The sequence below is a fragment of the Engystomops pustulosus genome, chromosome 2 (genome assembly GCF_040894005.1).
Source record: "Engystomops pustulosus chromosome 2, aEngPut4.maternal, whole genome shotgun sequence".
Taxonomy (NCBI): Eukaryota; Metazoa; Chordata; class Amphibia; order Anura; family Leptodactylidae; genus Engystomops; species Engystomops pustulosus.
Genome location: NC_092412.1, coordinates 144,355,582 through 144,377,989, shown reverse-complemented (window position 1 = coordinate 144,377,989; position 22,408 = coordinate 144,355,582). Strand labels below are relative to the sequence as shown.

Here is a 22,408-nt window from a genome sequence, read left to right as displayed (position 1 = left end):
TAGGAGCTATCATTAAAGGTCCCAAAATGGAATCTTTTTTTATTATTATTTTATGTGCTAATTATTCTGATTCTAACAATGACCATATTCTATTATTAATATTATTATCCATTTACCTTGAGGCCAAGATTCCCCCAAGAAAAAAAGAAATATGAAGAAAAGAAAATGAAGAACAGGAAAAGGAAAAATAATTGTCAATCTTGTAATAGTTATCAATCAGAATTTCCATGGGATAGTCCCTAAATAGATGTGGTTTAGTACTCTATGGTTCCAATCTCTCCATAAAGGTCAGGGTTTTATGCTTTTCCAAAGCTACTTGGAACTCATTTTGATAACATTTATTTACTCTTGAAATAGTAGCTCCCAAAGAGGGGCATTCCCTTTCTTTCCAGTGTTGAACTATTTCCATCCTCGCTGCACACAAGCTGTGAGACACCAAACATCTTAGTTTCCTCGGAAAAGAATCCAAACCCATTGTTAAAAGAGCCAGTTCTACTGAAGGGGCACCTCTTTCCCACAAACTTTAAAGAGAAACATAAAAATATCCCACCAAAACTTTTGGGCCATCACACATTTCTACCTGGAATGAAGAAAACTTCAAACTATGACACACCCCTTCCAGAAAAGATCACTTTTTTACCACCACTGAATAATTATATGTTGTTTATGCACATACAATATTCTGTAATTGTATTCCAATAACTTTCCCAACCTCCCAACTGAAACTTCTACTCAGATCTTTTTCCCTGTGTTTTATGTGTTTAGTGTTAATATCGTCTTTTTTAAAATGAGGAGATCTCTAAAGATACCAGAGAGGAATTTGTCCTGGTTTTGGGTTTGTTTAGCCACTTTATTAATAAAATGAAAGGGACATCTTTGCATGTTCGGTTTTCTTATGATATTATGTTGATTTATAGAGCTACAGATTCTCATTTAAACCAAAAAGTCACCCTATGCAAAAATCCCAGCCTCCCTGTCTTCCTCAAAATGGGCTAGTCTATCAGATCATTTAGTGTGAATTTATCATATCTTTGCCAAAAACTAAAGGGGAGATTGTTAGGTTTTTGACAAGCCTAGCTATTTTAATGTCCTTCAAGCTGAAAGTTATCCAATTGATTTCTTTGGGTTCCTTCTTGACTGCAAGTAGATGGTACATTGTAGATGATGTATAGGATGGAATTGATAATCCAGCCTAGGCCCTAAATAAGACTTCCTTTAGGGAACCACTTGGGGTAACTAGGGCCTTTTCTGTTTTTAGCGTTATTGGGGGTTCTGTTCTATACCAGTCTACAATATATTGCAGACTAACTGCTTTAATTATATATAATAAAGTCTGGAAAGCTGACCCCGCCCCCATAGTTCCATGGCAAATACAGTATTTTACTTGATATTCTTGCAGTTTTACCTCTCCATAGTAATTTGAGTAACAGTCTCTGTATATCATTTAATATTTTCTTGGAAAGGAAAGCAATGAATTGAATCAAATATTTTCAGGAGCAACATAGAATCCATGTTAAGCTTTTTTTTTCTTCTATATCACATTCAAAATGGATGCATATAGAGCTTTAGATTAACATTAGTTTTTTTCCACTTTCTATCCTGTAATAAGTTACAGTTTTACTCAATGGTTGAAAAATCACACTCCAATAGCCAATTGCTATGAAAATGATAAAGCTGTAATTATATAAAAAAAACGCTATTATATGCCTCCATATAGGAAGCATTTAAACATAATTATACATCAGTATAAAGAACACAGAAGCATTGTGCTACAATCTATAGAAAGCAAACCAATTGCACAGCAAGAAATGGAACATTTGAGAGGAGTGAAGGAGAATGCAGGTATTGTAGAGATCACAGTGTAATCAAATGGAGGCATTTCGTGACTGTAAAATAGGATGAAAATTACATGTTTTAAAGCTGAAGATGCTATAATGTTAAAATACTAGAAAGGATTTATTGTGCTAGACTTTATAATAATCCAGGGAAAAATGGTTTTGGAGTATGAAATATGAAAAGTACAGGCTGCCAACTTTGACCTACAACTAGCTTTATTGGGCCCTCATTTCACCTACAGAACAATGTCAAATTTTCATTTTAGCAACTGCTAACCTTGGTTTTCTTCCAACTACTGCTTGGGACACAAAATGCTGAAATTGATTTAGCAATACTACCAGGAAGGTTACATTGTAGTAGTCAATAGAAATTTAATTTGTACATTACTTACCTGGCGACACTACATGTTAAATATGATTATAGTCTAGAAACACATAGGATAATGTGTACAGCATATAACATTGTTTTCATGTCCACAGCATTTAATTTCAGCCTAAATCTATTATGCTCTGTATGTGTCATCCCTCTTGAAATGACTTTCAAGAAAGACTTGATCTGAGAAACTTTTTCGTGCCACACCGTGTAACAAAACATGCAAACTTCAATAGTATCTGTTAATATCATTATTAGAATTTTTTTTGTTTTTCATTATTGAGATTGCTATAGCCCATGTATAAGAAAGTCACAAACATTTCAGCAAACTTTGCAGGCATCATAAAGTTTGTAATATATTTTGTGACAGTGAAATACAAATATGCGTCCTTTATCATTGTGCTAGTTTTTATGTTTCTAGTTATATGTGTCAGACAGCTATAGGAGCAGAATCTCCTATTTTCTACATGTGCAGGGTATGGGAGACATCATGCAGCTAGCTTTCACTTTCCAACTCAATGACATCTGAAAACTACAGAGAGACCCTGCACAAGCCATAAAAACTCCATAAATGGCCTTAAATATTGTTATTCCTCATGTACACATACAGTACATGGCAAGCAAATCTGAAACATAACAGGTTAGGGATTACAAGGTTTGCCTTTTTTGGTTCAGGTTGAAATTAATTTGCTCACATCTTTTTAGCCCTAACATTAATGTTACTGTACACGAAAAGATTTATCCTAGCAGCCTGGTGAGAAATTCTTAATTTCTGCTGAGCCTTTTTTTTCAAACTGCTGAAGCCGGCAACATTTTAAGAAAAAGTATTTGAAAGTGTAAGAACTTTATATGTGTTCCTGGTGTTAAGCACAGCTGTCGGTCACTATAAGTACCTATTGCAGGTTATAGCACTTGATTTAGTAGGTATGAAATAAACTATTGTAACACCTATCACATCATATTTTATGCTAAGTTTAGTGTTCCTTTTAAAGCCAGTCATTGTTTTGGAGTCTTATTATTTAACAGAGAGATAGGTCACTGGATTTCTGTAGTCTTGTTATATCCTGGATGGGGGTCAAGCAATTGAAAGGAATATATTACTCTGTAATAAAATTCAATCATTTGGCAGGCATGGTTTATGCTAATGGTTTTCAGCAGAGTGTGACAATGATCTTTTGTACTAATGCATAAAAAATATAGTTGAGCAATGTATTGTACCTAAATCAAAGGAAAGTTTAAACTTCATGTGGGCCATCGTACCTCATACCAACAGTAAAAACAATCCTCTAAAAACAGAGATCTATATTATGTTCATTTTTTCTGGTTGATGGATCAATAAAAGGTCTTGGAAATGGAGAGGTGTATACGTTGTTGCATCAATGCACCATCAGCAAAGTGTTAGGGATAATCACTTCAGTTTTTGCTTGTTCTGGAAATCTTATATTCTCTACTTAACTTGATAACGCTCCAGCTGGGAATAGGATTTGTGTACGGCAAGACCTCTGGGCCACTGCGGATGTACAGGCTGATGATGAATAAAATATCGAGCGATAGAGAAAGCAAGGCAGCACACAAGGCAACAGGCCAATATTCGACCACATAGAAACTAAGCCAATAAATGTTCCCATAACAGGTAAGATATCAGCTCATGAAATACCAACAACATAACAAGTCAGCAGGAATCTCCATTTTATAGAGAGAGAAATGGGAAAAGAAATTATCCTGTACAGCCTTATACTACATGGTCTGCTTCACATGAGTGACTTCACGGCAGTCTGCTGGACAGTTTATTTCTAGGATAGATGGCCAAACTAACATCTTACTGTGTATGTACAAGTGTATATAACTTTATAGAAGCCACTTGTTAAATATCACTATTTGCAGATCATTTTGACCTTGCTCAATTAATGAGAACTTCTTCAAATGACATGTCCATATGTAAGGAGGAAATAAGACTATCTAAAAATTATAGCTATTTTTTATAATGTGTAATACTTTCCTAAGGGGATTCCATATTGAAAACACATATTTTCTTCCTGTATTGTCTATATAGACAGTGTGACAGAGTATGTGTGCACTTCCGCAGTTTTAATTAATGTAAATCAATTGACAAAGAATTAGCAGTTTCCAGGATACAATGAAGTTTAGTTCCTTCCAATTCCACTAGAGACTAGAGAATGACTAGGGAGAATAAACATATAATATTATCAAGAAAATTTTAGAATCACTTATTTTAGGAACCATTATATTTCTCTAAGAGTATTAGAAGTTCTGATAATAGAAACTCCCCACATATCACGTTCTATTAACTTCACCCCTCAAACTATTCAAAACAGCATGTACAAAGCTTGTTAACCCTTTAAGTATTTTACAGAACTTCAAAAAAATGAAAGTTTAATTTGGAATTCACTAATATTTTTTCATTAATACGTTAATTTTGCCCTAAAATGTACCCACATTAACTGAATAAAAGTAGGAAATATGTTTACAAATATATTGTTCTGTTTCTTGCAAGTAAGAGGAGACCCCACATGGGCAGACGGCGGTGCGGAAGAAGCTCCATTTAGCTTTTGTAGGGCAGATTTTTATAGAATAGTTTTCAGGTGCAATGACATGTCTGCAGAGTCTGAGGCCAAAATCACATGGATACTACATTTAGATTTATTAGGTTTTATTAGAAATGAAAACATTTTGCACAAAATTTTTTTTTGCCATATTCTGGCTCCAATAATTTTTTTATACTTAGGAGTATGGAGTTGGCTAAGGTGTTATTTTTTCTGGCAGAAGCTGACACTTTCATTGCTACCATTTTGAGGACTGTGCAACCTTTTGATCACTATTTATTTTAATTTTTTATGTGTTGCAAAATATCAAAAAAGGCGATTTGGACATTTAGACGCATTTTCTGTTATTAAGTTCACCGCCATGTATAACTGTTTTGCATATTTTTATAGATTGGACATTTTGGAACATGTTGATACCTTATGTGTCACTGTTCTTTCCTGCACTGTGACCCGTGCAGAACTTGGGCGAGGCTGACGAAACAACCTGTTGACCTAGCCCAAGGTCCCTTAGTGACCAATGGAGAAATCTATATGGGTGGTCACTAAAAGGTTAATGTTTGTTGAACATACTTCCGTTTTAATACAGAATTATTAGAGAAAAGTTATTACAATCAGACATTGAAAGTTAGACAGAAAGTCAAAAACTACACAAATGTATCAAAATGTCTAATTGTGAATAATTTACCAGGTATAGTGTTAAGACTTTTTAGTCTAACTTTGCACCACTTATTTGTTGACTTATTTGTTGATCAAGGATTGTAAAACAAGCCATCTGACATACTGGAGTGTGCACTCTTCTTTATGCTTCTTATGCCCTTGTTTTTAAGAAAAAAGTCTTTAGGTTCCATTAATACTTTTGCAGCCCCTTAAAAAAAGCTTTTTTCTTTAAAAAAACCAGGGCATAAAAGGCTAAAATAAGAGCAGATCCTGCAGGTGGGGGACATACCATTATGCAATTGTGCTTGGTTTACAATCCTAGATCCTGGTGGTTTTTTTACTTATTCTATCCTATAATAAAAAAAGTAGTGAGTCTTTGTTGTGTCATAAAATGCACCAAAATTATATTTCATTTCTTCTACAATTTACTTAAAAATTAGCTATTACCTTGTCGATGTCAATGTGGCAGACTTGCTTTTTTCAGGGCTTTGGCCATGTTTACTTAATATGTTGTGAATGTGAGTAAATTTTGGTCTCTCATTCCTGTCCTTTTGCCAGCAATCTAACATTAACTGGTGTAAAGGAGGAGGACAATTCACTGGTGCAGGAAGTCTGAAACCATCTTCAATAGCCTTGATGACCTAGAAAAAGATAAAGATAGAAAATTAAACTAAATTTAATACATCATGACAGGTGTATATGTATGGGATATGAATACATCATTTTACCAAATGTAATCAATAAAAAATTTTTGCATTTTTTTCTCAATGAAATTTAGATTTTTCATTCTGGGTTTGAAGTATACATTTCATACGAAGCAACAAATTCTACACACTCACATCTTGATTGGACATATCCCAGTAAGGTCTTTCACCGTAGGACATGACTTCCCACATAACTATTCCAAAACTCCAGACATCACTACAAGTGCTGTAACGGTGATATTGGATTGCTTCTGGTGCTGACCATAATACCGTGCTCTTTCCACCCTGAAATGAGCAATACAAAGATACATGACAGTAAACTGTACATGAAAAATGAAATATTATACTTAAAGATTTGTTAGCTCTCTAGTCATGTCTGTTTTTTAATAAATTGTTGAAGTCTCTTTTCAGAAAAACTATGTTGGTGTTCTAATATATATTCTTCCTATAAATGTGCATTTACCTTGACTTGCCAATTTTCCCTAAATTTGCAACTTCTTGCCTAACCTTTCCACTTTTCACTTTAAACACATTTTCCTGATTTATTGTATGAATCCAGGTGTTGAAGGCAGATTCATAAAGTGTACTGTTCTTTAGGTTAAGTGTAATGCAACTTTAGGTTCTCCAGTGGCCCTAGAAAATTGGGAAAATATGTTATTGTATTGTGTCCTTTATAATATAAACCTTAGGATTCTGAAAAGTACTTTAAATTATTTAATTCTCTTGACTATACATGATGGTTCTGGAGACGTTCAGTACCTTAATTCTGTAGAAATAAAAGTACTGGACTTACAGTTTCTACCAATCTACCAACCAGCACTTCTAACCCACTTGCTACCTCCTCCCACAATTCCCCTCCTGCCATGTGCTTCTCAGTAGGCAGCACATTGAATAGCATATCATTCATAACCAAGAGCTGGCTGATGTAATCGGGAGGGGAAGGCTGGAAGAGGCAGTGGGTGGGTTAGAAGTGCTATAGGGGGTATGACACCCCCCCCTCCCAGAGCCCTTTAGTGGCATTACATAAAAATAATGTTTTAAACTAATGAGCTGGCTATGATTTATTATTATCTATGGTTATCTATGATAAAGGTCTAGCATTTAGTATTGGTGGTGCTACGTAGAGGTTAAATAAGTGGTAGAGTTCCTTTAAGAGTCATTTATTAGTCATTTGTACATCACATATATTGTAGTGGATTAGACAATTCTGGGCCATGAAAGAAGTGTGTAAATGTGTTTGAGAACATACTTGTAGTGATTTATTAGGTATTTCTGTTGACTGGTTCCTGTTAATGTATATCTTTATTTGGAAAATGTAATGTTTTAACAAATTTGAAAAAATGTTAATTTATGTTGATAAATTGTATATTATTTGACTTACATTTGCATTCCGTGCCATTGTTGAATACACAGTGTCAAGTTTATCATCTTGAAATTGTCGAAATCCAGATATCTTGCAAACTAGGTTAGAATTGACGAGGATTTTATGTGCTGCAAGACACTTATGAATGTAACTCATCTCTGTTAGGTACTTCATTCCTGAAGCTATGCCAGTAAGCATTCCAACAAGTTGTGCTACAGAAAATTTCCCCTCATTCGTCTGTAAAGATACAAGATTTTTTTTTACACAAAATTAACCACATTTCAAAATATATTTTTATATTGCATTATATAGCAGAATTTGTACTGTAATGTAAATTATTACATCAATTAGTACCCAAATTAAATTAAAGCAAAATTCTTTGAGGGATATGTACACCTACCTGGGAAGTTTAGTATTGGATCACCTATTCTGGCGAGGGTAAACAGGAAAATGAATTTAGCCAGTATGTTTTTTTTTGTTTTTTTTTTCTTTAAAATATGTATATACATATTTTAGGAAAACTTCATAAAGGTATAATTTCACTTTAAAAATTCTACTATTAGTTCTCTTTGTTTTACCTATTCTCCAATCAGATCAACATATCTAAACCTTTACAAATTGTACTCTATAGAACCATAGAAAGAAAAACACTATTACAAATGCTGCACAGTCATGCACCCTTAAGCATATATGCTAATTTCGTTGTCTTGTAAAAGCGTTCTATATTCTGTAATAATCAGCTCATAGAAAATCCTCAGATGTTTTGCTTTTGTTTTCCCACCTCCAACCTTCTATTTAGCTTGCACCTTTTATGTTTTCCCAGGCACAATCATGCTATTGTGGAGCGTGATTGTCATGTTCTGTGCAAGTGTTGAAGGGGTGGAAATTTTAATTTTCTCTCTTTAAATGGAATTATGCAGACACATAATGTGACACGCTAACATCCAGACTTCTAAATCTGAATTTGATTCTCCTAATGATGTTTACACAATAAAGATCATTTAACCCCTTACTTTGCAATTTCACTCGTTTTTGTTGGCAACATCGTTGCTTGTGTCCAGTGACAAGTCTATGACACACACAGCAGCCATCACTATTTATTAAAGATCTGTCTGAGAGACAGATGCAGCCAACAAAAGAGCCACGTGGCTCCCAAGCCATACGTTCCCTCCCCCCGGTGTACACTATTCTCTGTGGGGACTTGGGGAATCCAGAAAAAGGGCTCATATCGAATAAGAACCTTTAGGGTTCAAAATGTGTCAGAATTATGTTTCAGTGACATTCACGGTTTTTAACTTTTTCAAATAAAGTGGATTTTAAATAATATTTTGCTCTGCTATGTCTTGGAAGCTTGATTCTCTCACACATTCATTTTGCATATTACAGCTGGTTCCCCAACCCAGGCATCTGTGCAACAGCTGAACCCTAACTATCTCTTTTTTGCACCCGATGACAGGTTCCCTTAATAGAAGCACTATTTGCATCATAAAGAAAGAGTGACAAATCTTTACTATACATTGAAAAGGATTGGTGTTCTTGAAGCAAAAAAAAATATTCTCTGCAGAGTGACATGTATTCTTGATGAATCAAAGTCAAAATTGGAACAGAGCCTCCTCTTATCACGTAGTGGAAAAGAAAAGTTTCTCATTAGTTTGACCTGCATTGATTTTTACAACTGTGCTTTCCAAATGCACTACTTTCACTCTTATTACAAGCTGAAGGGTAACATACTGTATGTTGTATATATTGTTTACTTTTGGTAACCAGTCATAAAGATATACAATATTTATTGATGTAACATATATATATGTATATATATATATATATATATATATATATATATATATATATATTTATATTTATTTATATTATATTATTATATTATATTTGTATATATATATACAAACTCCAAGGAAGGAAGCAGCACTCCAAGATAAATAGTGAATATTTATTCCACCAGTGGTAAGTGCTACATTTCGTCTGACATATATATATATATATATATATATATATATATATATATATATATATATATACATGTTAATTTGCTTTGAAAGTTATAATTACATTCACATACCCTCAAAAATGAATCCAGCACACCATTGCCCATATATTCTACTACCGTCATCATTGTATTTCCTATAAAATAGAAAGACATTTTCATGAATGTCAAATATATAGAGATAATAACACAGAGATGAAAAGGGTGGAACCTAATAAAGCTAAAGGTTATACGATGAAACTACAGGATTATATTCTCCGGAGATATCAGAATGAGCTATTTTCTAGAAATGCAGAATGTACAGGATATGATTGGATATAAACATATGATGAAATATATAAAGTTTATAAAGCAACAATCAAAAAGCTTGCCATGTGGACGAAGTAACACAAGAATAAAACTGAAGAAAATGGAAAACAGTATGAAGTTGATAGTAAAGGGGAACCTCTACTCATTTTTACCTCTAGTGATGACACCTTCAAGACGTATAATGTTCGGATGATCAAACTGCCCCATGATGCTCGCCTCGGCTAGAAATGAGCGTTTCTGTTTTTCAGAACAGCCTGCCCTCAGGGTCTGTATAGCTACTGGAAGCTCTCTTTTGCTTGGAAGTTTCAGACAACCTTTGCATATTTCACCATATTCCCCTTAATTCAAAAAAGAGTTAAATGTGATTTCTGGGCTTCGGACTCCATGTTAAGTGACATTTCTTGTTATGATACACAGAGATAGCTGTCGATCACTGCCCCCTGGACTCCTAGCTGAGAGTTACATTAATAAAATATGAACTATGCTGAATCGTTTACCACAAAACATTATATCGAGCTGCTCAGCTACAACTACTCTTTATGATGACACGTTCCTTAGAAGCTTTAGGATGAATTGCCTGGGAACTGATGTTCATCAGTAAAGACTAAAAAGTATTAAAAAGAAATCACGTTTTTCTTTGAAAATTGCACGCAAATGAATATTGATGAAGCTTTGCTTTGTGTCAGATCTACTGATTTTCAAAAGTATTTTCCCGTTTAGCAAGACTTCTATGCAGCCATGCTTACTGACCTGAACAAATCTATTGACAACTCCAGTGTCCTCAATGCCACTAAACACTTGTCACTATCATCTTCTTTCATTCTATCACAGTTATCTGATTTCCTCACTCAGTGCGGGGTCCACTAACTTAACCTTATGTTCTGATGTCTTTATAGTCTCTGCTTCTCAATGAAAAATACGGCACACACTGATGCTTGCCAGCAGGGAGAGATAGTTATGGATCAATATTAGAATGTCTGTCTATTACCTGTCTATCTAGATATGGTAAGGACAACACACATAGCACACATATATTTAGGACATCTTTGCTATTCATATTTACAGTACATGAAATATATTTTTATATTTCAAAATGGATTACTTACACACAATTAAGAAGTAATAATCTTCTCTTGATTTAGTATAAAATATATTCTTCAAAGGAAACTACTCAGACTCGCCTAAAGACTTTATGATATCTTATAGGGAACCTGTCAGCGGAAGTTGACCTAATAAACTTCTACCAGTATGTTTTGAGGCAGATTGCCATCTACTAGATCATATTTGTTTTAAGGCCTTCATCGTCATCATTATCATCATCATCATCCAAAAAATCAACTTTGAAGTAAGATATAAATTGGTTGTATATAGTTAGGGAGGTGGAGAATTTTGCACCGAAGTCAAGCTCCATCTGTCACTGTCAGGAACTGGTATCCATGAATGCAGGGGCATCAATTACAGTGCAATGGACATTCTTAGGTAGGGAGAACATGACTTTAGTGTTAAATTCTCCCCCTCCTGGATTCAGTGTTAAACTCTCTGTTTCCATGATATTATACAAGCAATGTAACTCGCACTTCAACGTTTATTATTGGATGATGCCACCACACTGGGTCTTAAATGAAACACGATTTAGAAGATTTTAATCTTACATATGAAGAAGAGGTTTTTAGGTCAGTTTCTGCTGACATGTTCCCTTTTATAACTTTGCCATTGTTTTGCCTATTGTTTGTAGCAAAATAATTGCGTTAATTGGGTACATTGGGAAGATTTTGAAATTCCACACCATTTGTGCCAGGCAGTTTGTATGCATGGCTACTCAGTTAAATCTGGCACATTCAGGCAGTTAAGTCTTTTTGAAACTACAAGTATTGAATGTGTTTACTGTTTTGTTGTTAGTTAATGTTAAATGATTTAAGAAAAAATGTATTTTGATCCATTAGTCCATTAAAGGGGGGGATTAATTAGGAATCAAGCAATTGTACTGCAATCCAGCTAAGCACTACTGAGGTCAATGATTTGCTACATTAGTCACATGTTTCATCCAGGTAAACAAACACAGGGAGCTTGGGGAAGTGAAGTGAGTGGCTGACGATTTAATATTTGTTATTACTGCGATTTTTTTGGTAATACATGTAGTGACAGAATGTGTAATTTGAAAGAACTGCATCTAGGACCACTTTTGTAATATTCCGAGAACATGTTTAATGTTAATAAAAAATAGTTTTACATTAAATATAAACATTATTAAACACCGCTTACGTTTTTTTATTACATAATTATTAAGCTATTATAGAGCTTGAATTAACTACAATTAGCCTCTATTACTGACGAAAAATACTTTTTTGTAACAGCAATTTAATTAATGTGCCATAATTAAGGAAAACTAAAAAGGAAATGTAGGAAGTGGCAACAATTAACATTAAGATGTTGTATTGATTGCTAAACTCATTACTAGTAATGGTTCTTATAAACTGTTCTAATGTACTTAGTGGGTACTAATGAAATAAAAATGCTACTGCAAACGGTCATATAACAAGACAATTGCAGTGCTTTGTGTAGTAGATCATTTTCATTATGTGATATAATCTTTAGGAGTATGGCTTTTTTCTTGGCAATGTTTTTTTGTGACCTTTCTTTTATCAACAAGGTAAAGGTATTATAGGAATCCTGGGGGATATTTGTTATGGCTTGTATTATTGCCCCCTGCCCCCACGTCTGCACACTAGTGTGCCTGTCCAGGGCGTGGTGTAGAATTGCCAGTAGACACAGGGCCTGCTGATATTTCTGGTGCATTAGAGGGGGAGGAGAAGCACTATGCACCAGTGTATAATAAATACTCTGTACTGAAATTATAGTTGTTATTAATGGTTGTTCATTAGACAGTTGTGCATTTGGCAACAGTTAATGCATATCTCTTAATATTAATAATAATCTTTCTTTATATAGTGCCATCATATTCTGTAGTGATTTAAAAATTATGTCTTAATGCATAAGACACCTGTGGAAAATTATTTTTACATATTGCATATAAAGTACAATGACTTAAAGGAAATATAGAATCAGAATCAAGCATTTCAAACCGGGGGCACTTACTTATAGATCTAGGCACCGTGACTGTGGAAATTTTTTTATATGTGTTATCTGTAACCTCCTATTTTTCTAAAATCATTTCTGCAAAAAGCCTCAATGGCTCTGGGAGCAATACCCCTCTTTGCTGTAGCTTTACAGGCTGTTTAACCGTCTCTCCCTCCACCCTGCTCCCTCAGCACTTCTCCCTCCTCCATTTGCTTGATTGAATCTCACAGCAGCAGTGAAAGTTTAAGCATACAGTGGAAGAAAAGAAGTGCACTGTAACAGTGTAGCAGCCTATGAAGCTGAAGCACAGATGGGCTCTGGTAACACTCTCAGGAGAACTTCAGATTTATTAGAATAATTGAAAAGGTTGATTTTGGAAAGAACATGTCCATGGATAATCATAGTATATAAGGCTGGAAGGAGACGCAAGTCCATCAAGTCCAACCTTCAAGAATTAAATAAATGTTTTATCCCCATAACCCGTGATATTTTTTCTCTCCAGAAAGTCATCCAGGCCTCTCTTGAACATGTACATAGAGTCGGCCATAACAACCTCCTGCGGCAGAGAGTTCCATAGTCTCACTGCTCTTACAGTAAAGAACCTTTGTCTATGGTGATGGTAAAATCGCCTCTCCTCTAGGCGTAGAGGATGCCCCCTTGTCCTGGTCACAGGCCAAGGTATAAAACGATCTTTGGAGAGATCCTTGTACTGTCCGTTCAGGTATTTGTACATTGTAATGAGGTCTCCCCTCAGTCGTCTTTTTTCTAAACTGAATAATCCCAAATTTTGTAATCTGTCAGTGTATTCTAATCCCCCCATTCCCCTAATAATCCTGGTTGCTCTCCTCTGCACCCGTTCCAGCTCTATTATATCCTTTTTATACACTGGTGCCCAAAACTGTACACAATATTCCATGTGTGGTCTGACCAGGGATTTGTATAAGGGCAAAACTATGTCTTTATCATGAGAATCTATTCCTCTCTTGATACATCCGATAATTTTATTTGCTTTAGCAGCAGCCGCCTGGCTCTGGTCACTAAAATTAAGTTTACCATCCACCAATACGCCCAAGTCCTTTTCAGCTTCAGTTTTACTAAGTAATTGACCGTTTAGAACATAATTATACTTTTTGTTTCCATGGCCCAATATAAGATCCCCATAGACATAATACCTGGATATATGAGTAGGTGCCCCTGGTTTACCATACTTGATGTTGATGGTAGATTTCCTTTAAAGGACATCTACCATCAGTTTCCCAGATGGTAGATGATTACTACTTACCTCCCCATCCCGCCCCCTTTGTAGTAATCTAATTTCAGTATAGATAGGAATGGCTGCATTTAAAATACTCAAAGGAGCCTAAGGTTCTCGGCAGAGCACCTGTAAGCTTGTCCATCCTTTAATTTATTCACTACTCTCGTCTGGCCTCCCACCTACACTCCTTGCATTGATACAGCCCACAGATGATGTTTCCCCTAGTAGGCAACAAATACATAAAATCATATATAATTTTAGAAATTATATTATTTTCCAGAATAAAAAAAACAATATGAAAAAACCCAAAATTCCTAAAACTGAACTTTTACATTGATAACATTTTTTCATTATTTTGAGAATATATTCCCTCCAATTACAAGAATGATTTTTTTTATTTATGCTATATACGTGGCCATATGAAGCACAATGTGCCATACATTAAAGGACATCTACTAACTGATGGTAGATGCCTATAATCACCTCCCCATCCTGATCACCAATAAATTTATTTTTTTTTGCCCATGGCTCTAACAATAAGTGACTTATGCAGGACCCCCAACCAATTGGCACCCGCACACTTACGCTGCTCTCCCTCTGCTATACTCATGCTATGTGCAATCATAGCAGAATGTAGAGAGATAATGCTATGATCGCACATAGCGTTAGAATAGCATAGAGAGAATTGGTGACATCACCAACTCCCTTAGCTTACTGTGAGCATGCCAATCGACCAGGGGGGTATGCATAAATTACTTATTGGTGGAGCCATGAGGCGCTCATTATAGCGCCTTAGGCTCATTTGCATAGTTTATAAACCTTTCTTTCTATGAAATCAGGCGGTTCTAAAGGATAAAAAGAACGTTATTAGTGATAAGGATGGGACGGGGAGCTGAGTATAAGTATCTAACATCAGATTATCCTTTAAATAACTCTATGCATTGGTGTTATAGTAACATGATAAAATATTTTTAAAATATTACAGGTATTTGGCAAAATCTTGTATAAATCCCAGTTGTTCTGGTTTGCATCCCTTCACTTCAAGTGCAATAATTATCTCAGCTGGATCTCTGTGTGGGAATTGCTTTCCTTTCCATCATTTATAATATTCAGTGAATTTGTCTGGCTCTTGTAAGAACACTGAATATCACATATTCACTTTGATGCCTTTAGGACGCGTTAACTGCTAATTTACTTGGTGACTTTAAATAATATAAGACGGCTTTTATAATTATATATCCAGTGAGCAAGTGAATTGCCTCTTATAGCTTTTGGAATATAGAACTGTCCTTTCTTGTATAAATGATGTATATAAATGATGCATTTTAATGAATATGTATTAGGAGTGTTGCCTTAAAACCGGTGAGCCTAGAAGCGTACTTAGAAATGGATTACTGGAAAGGTGACCTAGTCATATGCTAAGGGGCATGGTGAAGACTTTGCATTAAGTCACATTAACGCATAATTATTAGAGTGAGAACTTGTGTGTGGATAATAACCAGGAATTATTCCAGTAAATAATTCCATTTGCATACATTATTACAAATAGTGGACTGGGATCATTTCTTATGTCTACTTAAATTATAAACATTGAATTATATTAAAAAAAATTGATTAGGTGGTTGTGAATTTAGTCATGTGTTCTATACTTATTAGTAAAAGTAAGAACTAGAACTGTTAGCTGTTCAACATTGCATGGTTACTAAATGCTTGATAAGAAAAAAAAAAGGTAAAATACCAGACCTCAGATCCTTACAAGAATTGCTAGCTCCAAATTCTATGATAAGTGCATTGATTAATTCCTACAATTACAACATAGTGACATTAAAGGAATGAGCTATGAGCTATGTGGCTATTAAAGCCTAGATTCTTGGCTGTCAAATAGCACCAGCATTTTTAAACTATGTGCATTGTAGAACTAATTTGGTTCCTGGACCACCATTCACCCAATAAAAAGAAAAAAATCCTAGCAATTACTGTGCTATTAAATGGACAAATTAGAAACAACTTTTCAGTTGAAAATAAGAGTGACAATGCTACAGGTGTGATGAGATAGATTAATAAGCTAGACACCCTCCAGTGCCCGCAAGGTGAGATTCAGTTGGGCACATGTATCATAAGTCTGGCTTTGTCCCTCTGTTTTTTTGGGACTTTTCTTGGCTTTTCTGCTGGTCAGATGTATCTTAGTTCCTATTGATACACGTGATGTCCAGTCTTTAGTGAATTTGCGACTTTTTAAAACAAAAGATGAAAATAGCTTCCAAAGGTCACAAACACTTCCAATATAATTTCTACGCCTGGTTAGGGGCAACCCAAGATTAGCACCAAAATGTGTGACTTTTTAAAAATTTTGCAACTTTCACATTCAGAGAACATTGCAGAAAGCTATACAATGGCAAACTTTGAAAGAAGGCTGTTTTAGGTGCAGAAAAAGTAAAAAATGAGCACAAGCGCCAAGAAAAGTCTCAAAAATTAAAGAAAAAGGCAAGCAAAAAGCTTTATACATGTGCCCCAGTAACTCTTTTATGCTATGATCGCCTTAACATCACTTAGGCCCCTTCCACACTTGCGTTGCAGATCACGTCAGAGTTTGATCAGGGTGCGATCAGGGTTTGGTCAGTGAAAAACACACATTTTGCATCAGAGTGCAATCAGTTTTCAGTCAGAGTTTGTTCAGTGTCTCAGTTTTTCACGCACGTTTTCAATGCAATTTCAATGCGTTTTTCACACGCAGAAAATGCGTGTGAAATGGACTCAAGACTGAGCTCTATCTTTTCTATGGTAATTGATGGGTGAAAAACACATTGCACTTGCAAGTGTCTCAGAGTGCAATGTATTTTTGATGCATCTCCATAGACTTGTATGGTGCGTTTTTCACGCGCGTGACTTGCAAAAGTAGAGCATGCCGAGATTTAAACGTGTGTGCGTGAATAAAAATGCAAGTCTGAAAAGACCCATTGATTACAATGGGTTAGAGTGCAATGCAAGTTCTGCGCGTCAAAAGCATGCGCCGAAAACACGCATGAAAAACGCAAGTGTGAAAGGGGCCTTAGAGTTTTGTTTTTGCTTTCTACTTGTCATGTTTAGAGACTGGTCATTATTTCTTAATTTCTACTAAAAAGAAAATTTTTTCTGTGTAGATAATCATATTTATGATGAAGCATGAATTTTTATGCATTTTTGGTTAAAAAAAATCTTAACATATTCTGGTGTCTTTGTTCTAAAAACATATACAGTACAGACCAAAAGTTTGGACATTCTCATTCAAAGAGTTTTTTTATATTTTCATAACTATAAAATTGTAGATTCACAATAAGGGTATCAGAACTATGAATTAACATATCTGAAATTATACACAAAAAAGTGTGAAACAACTTAAAATATGTATTATATACTAGGTTCTTCAAAGTAGCCACCTTTTGTTTTGATTACTACTTTACACACTCTTCTCATTCTCTTGATGAGCTTCAAGAGGTAGTCACCAGATATGGACTTCTAACAGTCTTGAAGGAGTTCCCAGAGATGCTTAACACTTGTTGTCCTTTTTGCCTTGACTCTGCGGTCCAGCTTACCCGATATTACTTTGATTGGGTTCAAGTCTGGTGACTGTGGAGGCCAGGCCATCTGGCATAGCACCCCATCACTCTCCTTCTTGGTCAAATAGCCATTACAAATCCTGTAGGTGTGTTTGGGGATCATTGTCCTGTTGAAAAAGATGCTGTGGTAACCATGCTGGTTCAGTATACCTTCAATTTTGAATAAATTCCCAACAGTGTCACCAGCAAAGCACCTCCATACCATCACACCTCCTTCTCCATGCTTCATGGTGTGAACCAGGCATGTAGAGTCAATTTGTTTGCTTTTTCTGCGTCGCACAAAAACACGGAGGTTGAAACCAAAGATCTCAAATTTGGACTCATCAGACCAAAGCACAGATTTCCACTGGTCTAATGTCCATTGCTTGTCTTCTTTAGCCCAAACAAGTCTCTTCTGCTTGTTTCCTTGCAGCTATTTTACCATGTAGACCTACTGCACACAGTCTCCTCTTAACAGTTGTTGTAGAGATGTGTCTGCTGCTAGAACTCTGTGTGGCATTGACCTGGTCTCTAATCTGACCTGCTGTTAACCTACTATTTCTGAGGCTGGTTACTTGGATGAAATTAACCTCTGCAGCAGAGGTGACTCTTGGTCTTCCTTTTCTGGGGCTGTCCTCATATGAGACAGTTCCTTTGTAGCACTTGATAGTTTTTGCAACAGCACTTAGGGACACTTTCAAAATTTACCCAATTTTTCTGATTGACTGACTTTTATCTCTTAAAGTAATGAGGACTACTCGTTTTTCTTTACTTAGCTGCTTTTTTCTGGCCATAATACAAATTCTAACAGTCAATTCAGTAGAACTATCAGCTGTATATCCACCTGACTTCTGCACAACTAATGATCCCAACCCAATTTATAAGGAAAGAAATCCCACTTATTAAACCAGAGAGGGCAAACCTGGGATGTGAAAACCTTTTCCGATGACTACCTGTTGAATCCCCTCAAGAGAATTCCAAGAGTGTGCAAAGCAGTGATCAAAGCAAAAGGTGGTTACTTTGAAGAACCTAGAATATAGAATTATATTAAAGTATATAATTCCACATGTGTTAATTCACATTTTTTGATCAATTCAGTGTGAATCTACAATTTTTATAGTCATGAAAATACAGGAAACTCTTTGAATGAAGAGGTGTGTCCAAACTTTTGGTCTGTACTGTATGTAGTGCAGGAGTTAATAGAAAATATCATTGCATTATTCATCACTCGTAGAGGATTTGGCTGATTCTATTACTCTAAACTATGAAATTGGCATTTTCATGTTATTTCTCAGCCCTACAGGCCAGAATGAGTTAACATTTCTATATCTTGGAATCTTGTCATTAAGGAAGAAAAAAACCATAACCTTATGGTGAACTTATCTTTAAGAAAAAAATAAAAAGCCTGAAGAAGCGAGCTTGAAGTTTAGGCGTGCTCAAGTGATTAAAGCTTCAGGGTTGTAAGAATAGAATTAATTTGCTTTAAAGTCTTCAGCGGCAAAGCGGATGAAAATCAATAAATCATTTAGTAACTTAGCATATTTCCAGACAGTTTTCTGCAAAGCCTTTCAGAACAGATGTTAGCTTGTGATGCCTTGCAGAGAGATCAGCAGCATCATTTAATGCTATCCTCGCTGCAGGTAAATGAGAATATAAACTGAAAAAAGACTGCAAATTTTCTACACTCCTGAGCATCAGACATCTTCACAACTGAATCGCCCTCTTCAGAAGGAGTTATGTATTCTGCTCCAGAGTGGTGCACCTAGAGAATTGACTTATTCTTTTCTGTCAAATTTCAGAAAGGTATTTATTCAGCCTCGCTTTCCTTCATAGACTTGCTGTAGACCTTTTGGTCAATGTAGGTTATAAAGCTTCAGAAGTGACAGATAAGAGACATCTCTACTGAAATAGTGTGGGCACAACCATGTTGAAAAATTGTTTGATTGTCGAGTTACTGTGTTTCTGAAGCTACTGACGTGCTAGGGGTTTTCTGGCAAATTTAGGAAATGTCATATTCAATTTACAATTTGTTTGCACGCTTTGGAAGGAAGTGGAAATCAAAATGATAGCGGCAATTTGTTCCTGATGCATAAATTCCCCAGATATATAAAGTCAAAAAATCCTTTTTATTTTCTTAGCACTGGTAATATGCTGACACATCGCAAAGAAATAGAAGTCCTTCACAGGTTTTATTGTACACAAAAACAATCTCATACTATGAGAGTATTTATTTTTTTGCTGCTAAAATAAGCCCCACAAGAGAACCCAATTCACATGCAGAAGCTTATAGGAAATCTGCCATCAAAATCAAACAAGATAAACCAGGGCACTTACTCATAGATCCAGAAACTGTGGGGCACATTTACTAACAACAGTGCAAACAATGTGGTTTACCTCTGTATTGTGCAAAAGGCGCCAGATTCAGGTTTTCTGGTGCACGTTCTTCATGAATCTGGTGCCCCTGCACAGCTCCGACAGAGTGCACCACTTTCTTATTGGACTTTGCATGTTAAATCTTGCTCTCTGTCTGACTGATCCCCAGAATGCCCCCTAATTTGTGTCGCATGATGCTTAGTGCAGCTACGCCACAAAACGGATGTGCGCAGACACTTCTTAGATACCTGTGCCAGCAGTTTGCACTTAAAAAACATGCAAAATCTGACAGAAAACTTGGGTATGGCCCTTAGTAAATGTGCCTCTGTGACTGTGGTAATCTTCGTATATTTATTATCCATGGCCTCCATCCTTCTAAAATGAACTTTTAAAATTAGTGGGTGTTACCATTCATGCTCTGGCTTCACAGATTCACAGACTGTTTCACTTCTTCCCGCTGCTCCCTCAGCACTTCCCCATGGCAGCAAAGGAAGTCTCAGCAGCAGAGGCAGTGTCAGTAGAGGGTAAGGGCTTTGGTAATGCACCACAGTCACAGTGCCTGGATCTATGAGTAAGTGTCCCTGATTTATCATGATGGATTTTTATGGCAGATTTATTTGAGTGAAAAATAAAGCAGCAATCTGTGTCTTTTTCCACTCATAACCACAGAATTAAAATAGTAGGTAATCTTTTCAACATTGAATTTGTGAATGCAAATAAATTAATAAATTTAATAAGTTTAAGTGAACACTATTATTGCCTTGTGAAGGCTGTCTTAGGTCATTGACCTCTGACAAGAATAGACATTGTCATTGACTCTGCAAGGACACTGCCCCTCACTAAAGACTATTTTTATATTTAGTTGCACATTCTAGCTTTATTATCAGCTTTCTGTAAAGGACATATATGGCATCATGTGTTCTCTTATGTCATCATTCACATGTGTATGTAGATTGTGAGGGGCTTTCCCAGGATTTCACTATATATAATAAAGTTTATTTGAATGCTCTGGGGGGGAAGGTGGATAGAGCACTAAGCAAGATGTGTCACCTGTGTCTGTCTCTACCCCCACCATCTCCCAATGGGGGGATGACTCTGTTCTCTCTGTATGTCTGTCAGTTTTTGTGTCTCACTCTCACACCCATAGATATCTGCTGTTAGCCATTGCATCGACAAATTTGATGGGGAATGAATGGTTTTTATAAAATGAGGTAAGGTGAACTGGACCCTACACTTTGCAGTTCAACTTTGTCTGAAGGGTTCCAACCTGGAACCTAGAAAAATCTTTTAACCGGGCAACCTTCAAAAATTAGCCATAGGTTTGCTTTAATGCTTTATCTCTCTACAATTATAAAAATATACAGCTACGATTTATAAACAAATTCAACTTAAGAACCTATCTTGTATGTAATCTGGGGACTGCATGTATAGACGGGACCTAGACGGTAGCTCAAACTGTCTTTGTAATAATTCCCATGCTGGATATGTTGGTATCTCCTAGATGTCTCCTAGTGTGTCCCTCCTGTGTAATGTATTCACCGTTCTACTTTCTTTACTTTTGTAAAGTCGTTTTTAAAGGGGTATTCCCATCTGGGCATTTAAATTAAATTTTATTCATTTGCATATGTAAACATTTATTTAAAAAATGTTCCTATGTAAAGATAATTTCTCATAAATGTAGTCATGTTGTCCTTTAGAAACGAGATAGCTTCCTCGGATACGACCACCTCACATTTTTGCAGTGGTGACCAGACATGCGCTATTGAGCTCTGCCTGACTACATGGATACAGCGTTCATTATCACAGGACGGCTGTAGGATATGCAGTAACTCCCGGACATTTCAATTACAAAAGCTTTTTGTTTGTTTGTGCAATCGCTCCAGCAGAGGTGGCCGTATCTAAGGACACAGTCTTGTTTCTAAGGGACCATATGACTACATTTATGAGAAATTATTTTCACCCATTTACAATTTTTTTAATTACATCTAATTGAAGAAATGTTTATATATGGCAGATTAATGAAACTAGATGTGAATGCCCAGACGAGAATACCCCTTTTGTATGTTGGCTTTTTGTAGGTTATATAAATTTGTGAATACAGCATGGCTATAAATGGTATTTCATTTTTTTCCACTGCAAGGTTCATAACTTTTGTGCATTTCAAATGTGTTTAATGTGTCAGCAAATAAATGTTATTGTCTGTAAATAGCTGTAAGATATACAGCTATTCAATATACTTCCTATATGATAAACATCTGTTAATGGTCAAAAGAGTCACTGCCCAGTAATCAGAGATAATTAGGTAATTTACCGTTACATA

At 35.7% G+C, this 22,408-nt stretch overlaps 1 protein-coding gene across 1 annotated transcript in view; it reads right to left on the bottom strand.

Annotated features, from left to right (window-relative positions):
• Positions 1-22,408, bottom strand: part of EPHA10 (EPH receptor A10) — a 461,510-nt gene that overhangs the window by 15,885 nt on the left and 423,217 nt on the right. The window contains exons 11-15 of the mRNA XM_072136754.1: positions 9,960-10,145; positions 9,574-9,635; positions 7,515-7,733; positions 6,269-6,418; positions 5,877-6,070 (exon numbers count right to left, since the gene is read on the bottom strand). Coding sequence (XP_071992855.1) covers positions 5,877-6,070; positions 6,269-6,418; positions 7,515-7,733; positions 9,574-9,635; positions 9,960-10,145 — 811 coding nt within the window. The remainder of the gene's footprint in view (positions 1-5,876; positions 6,071-6,268; positions 6,419-7,514; positions 7,734-9,573; positions 9,636-9,959; positions 10,146-22,408) is intronic.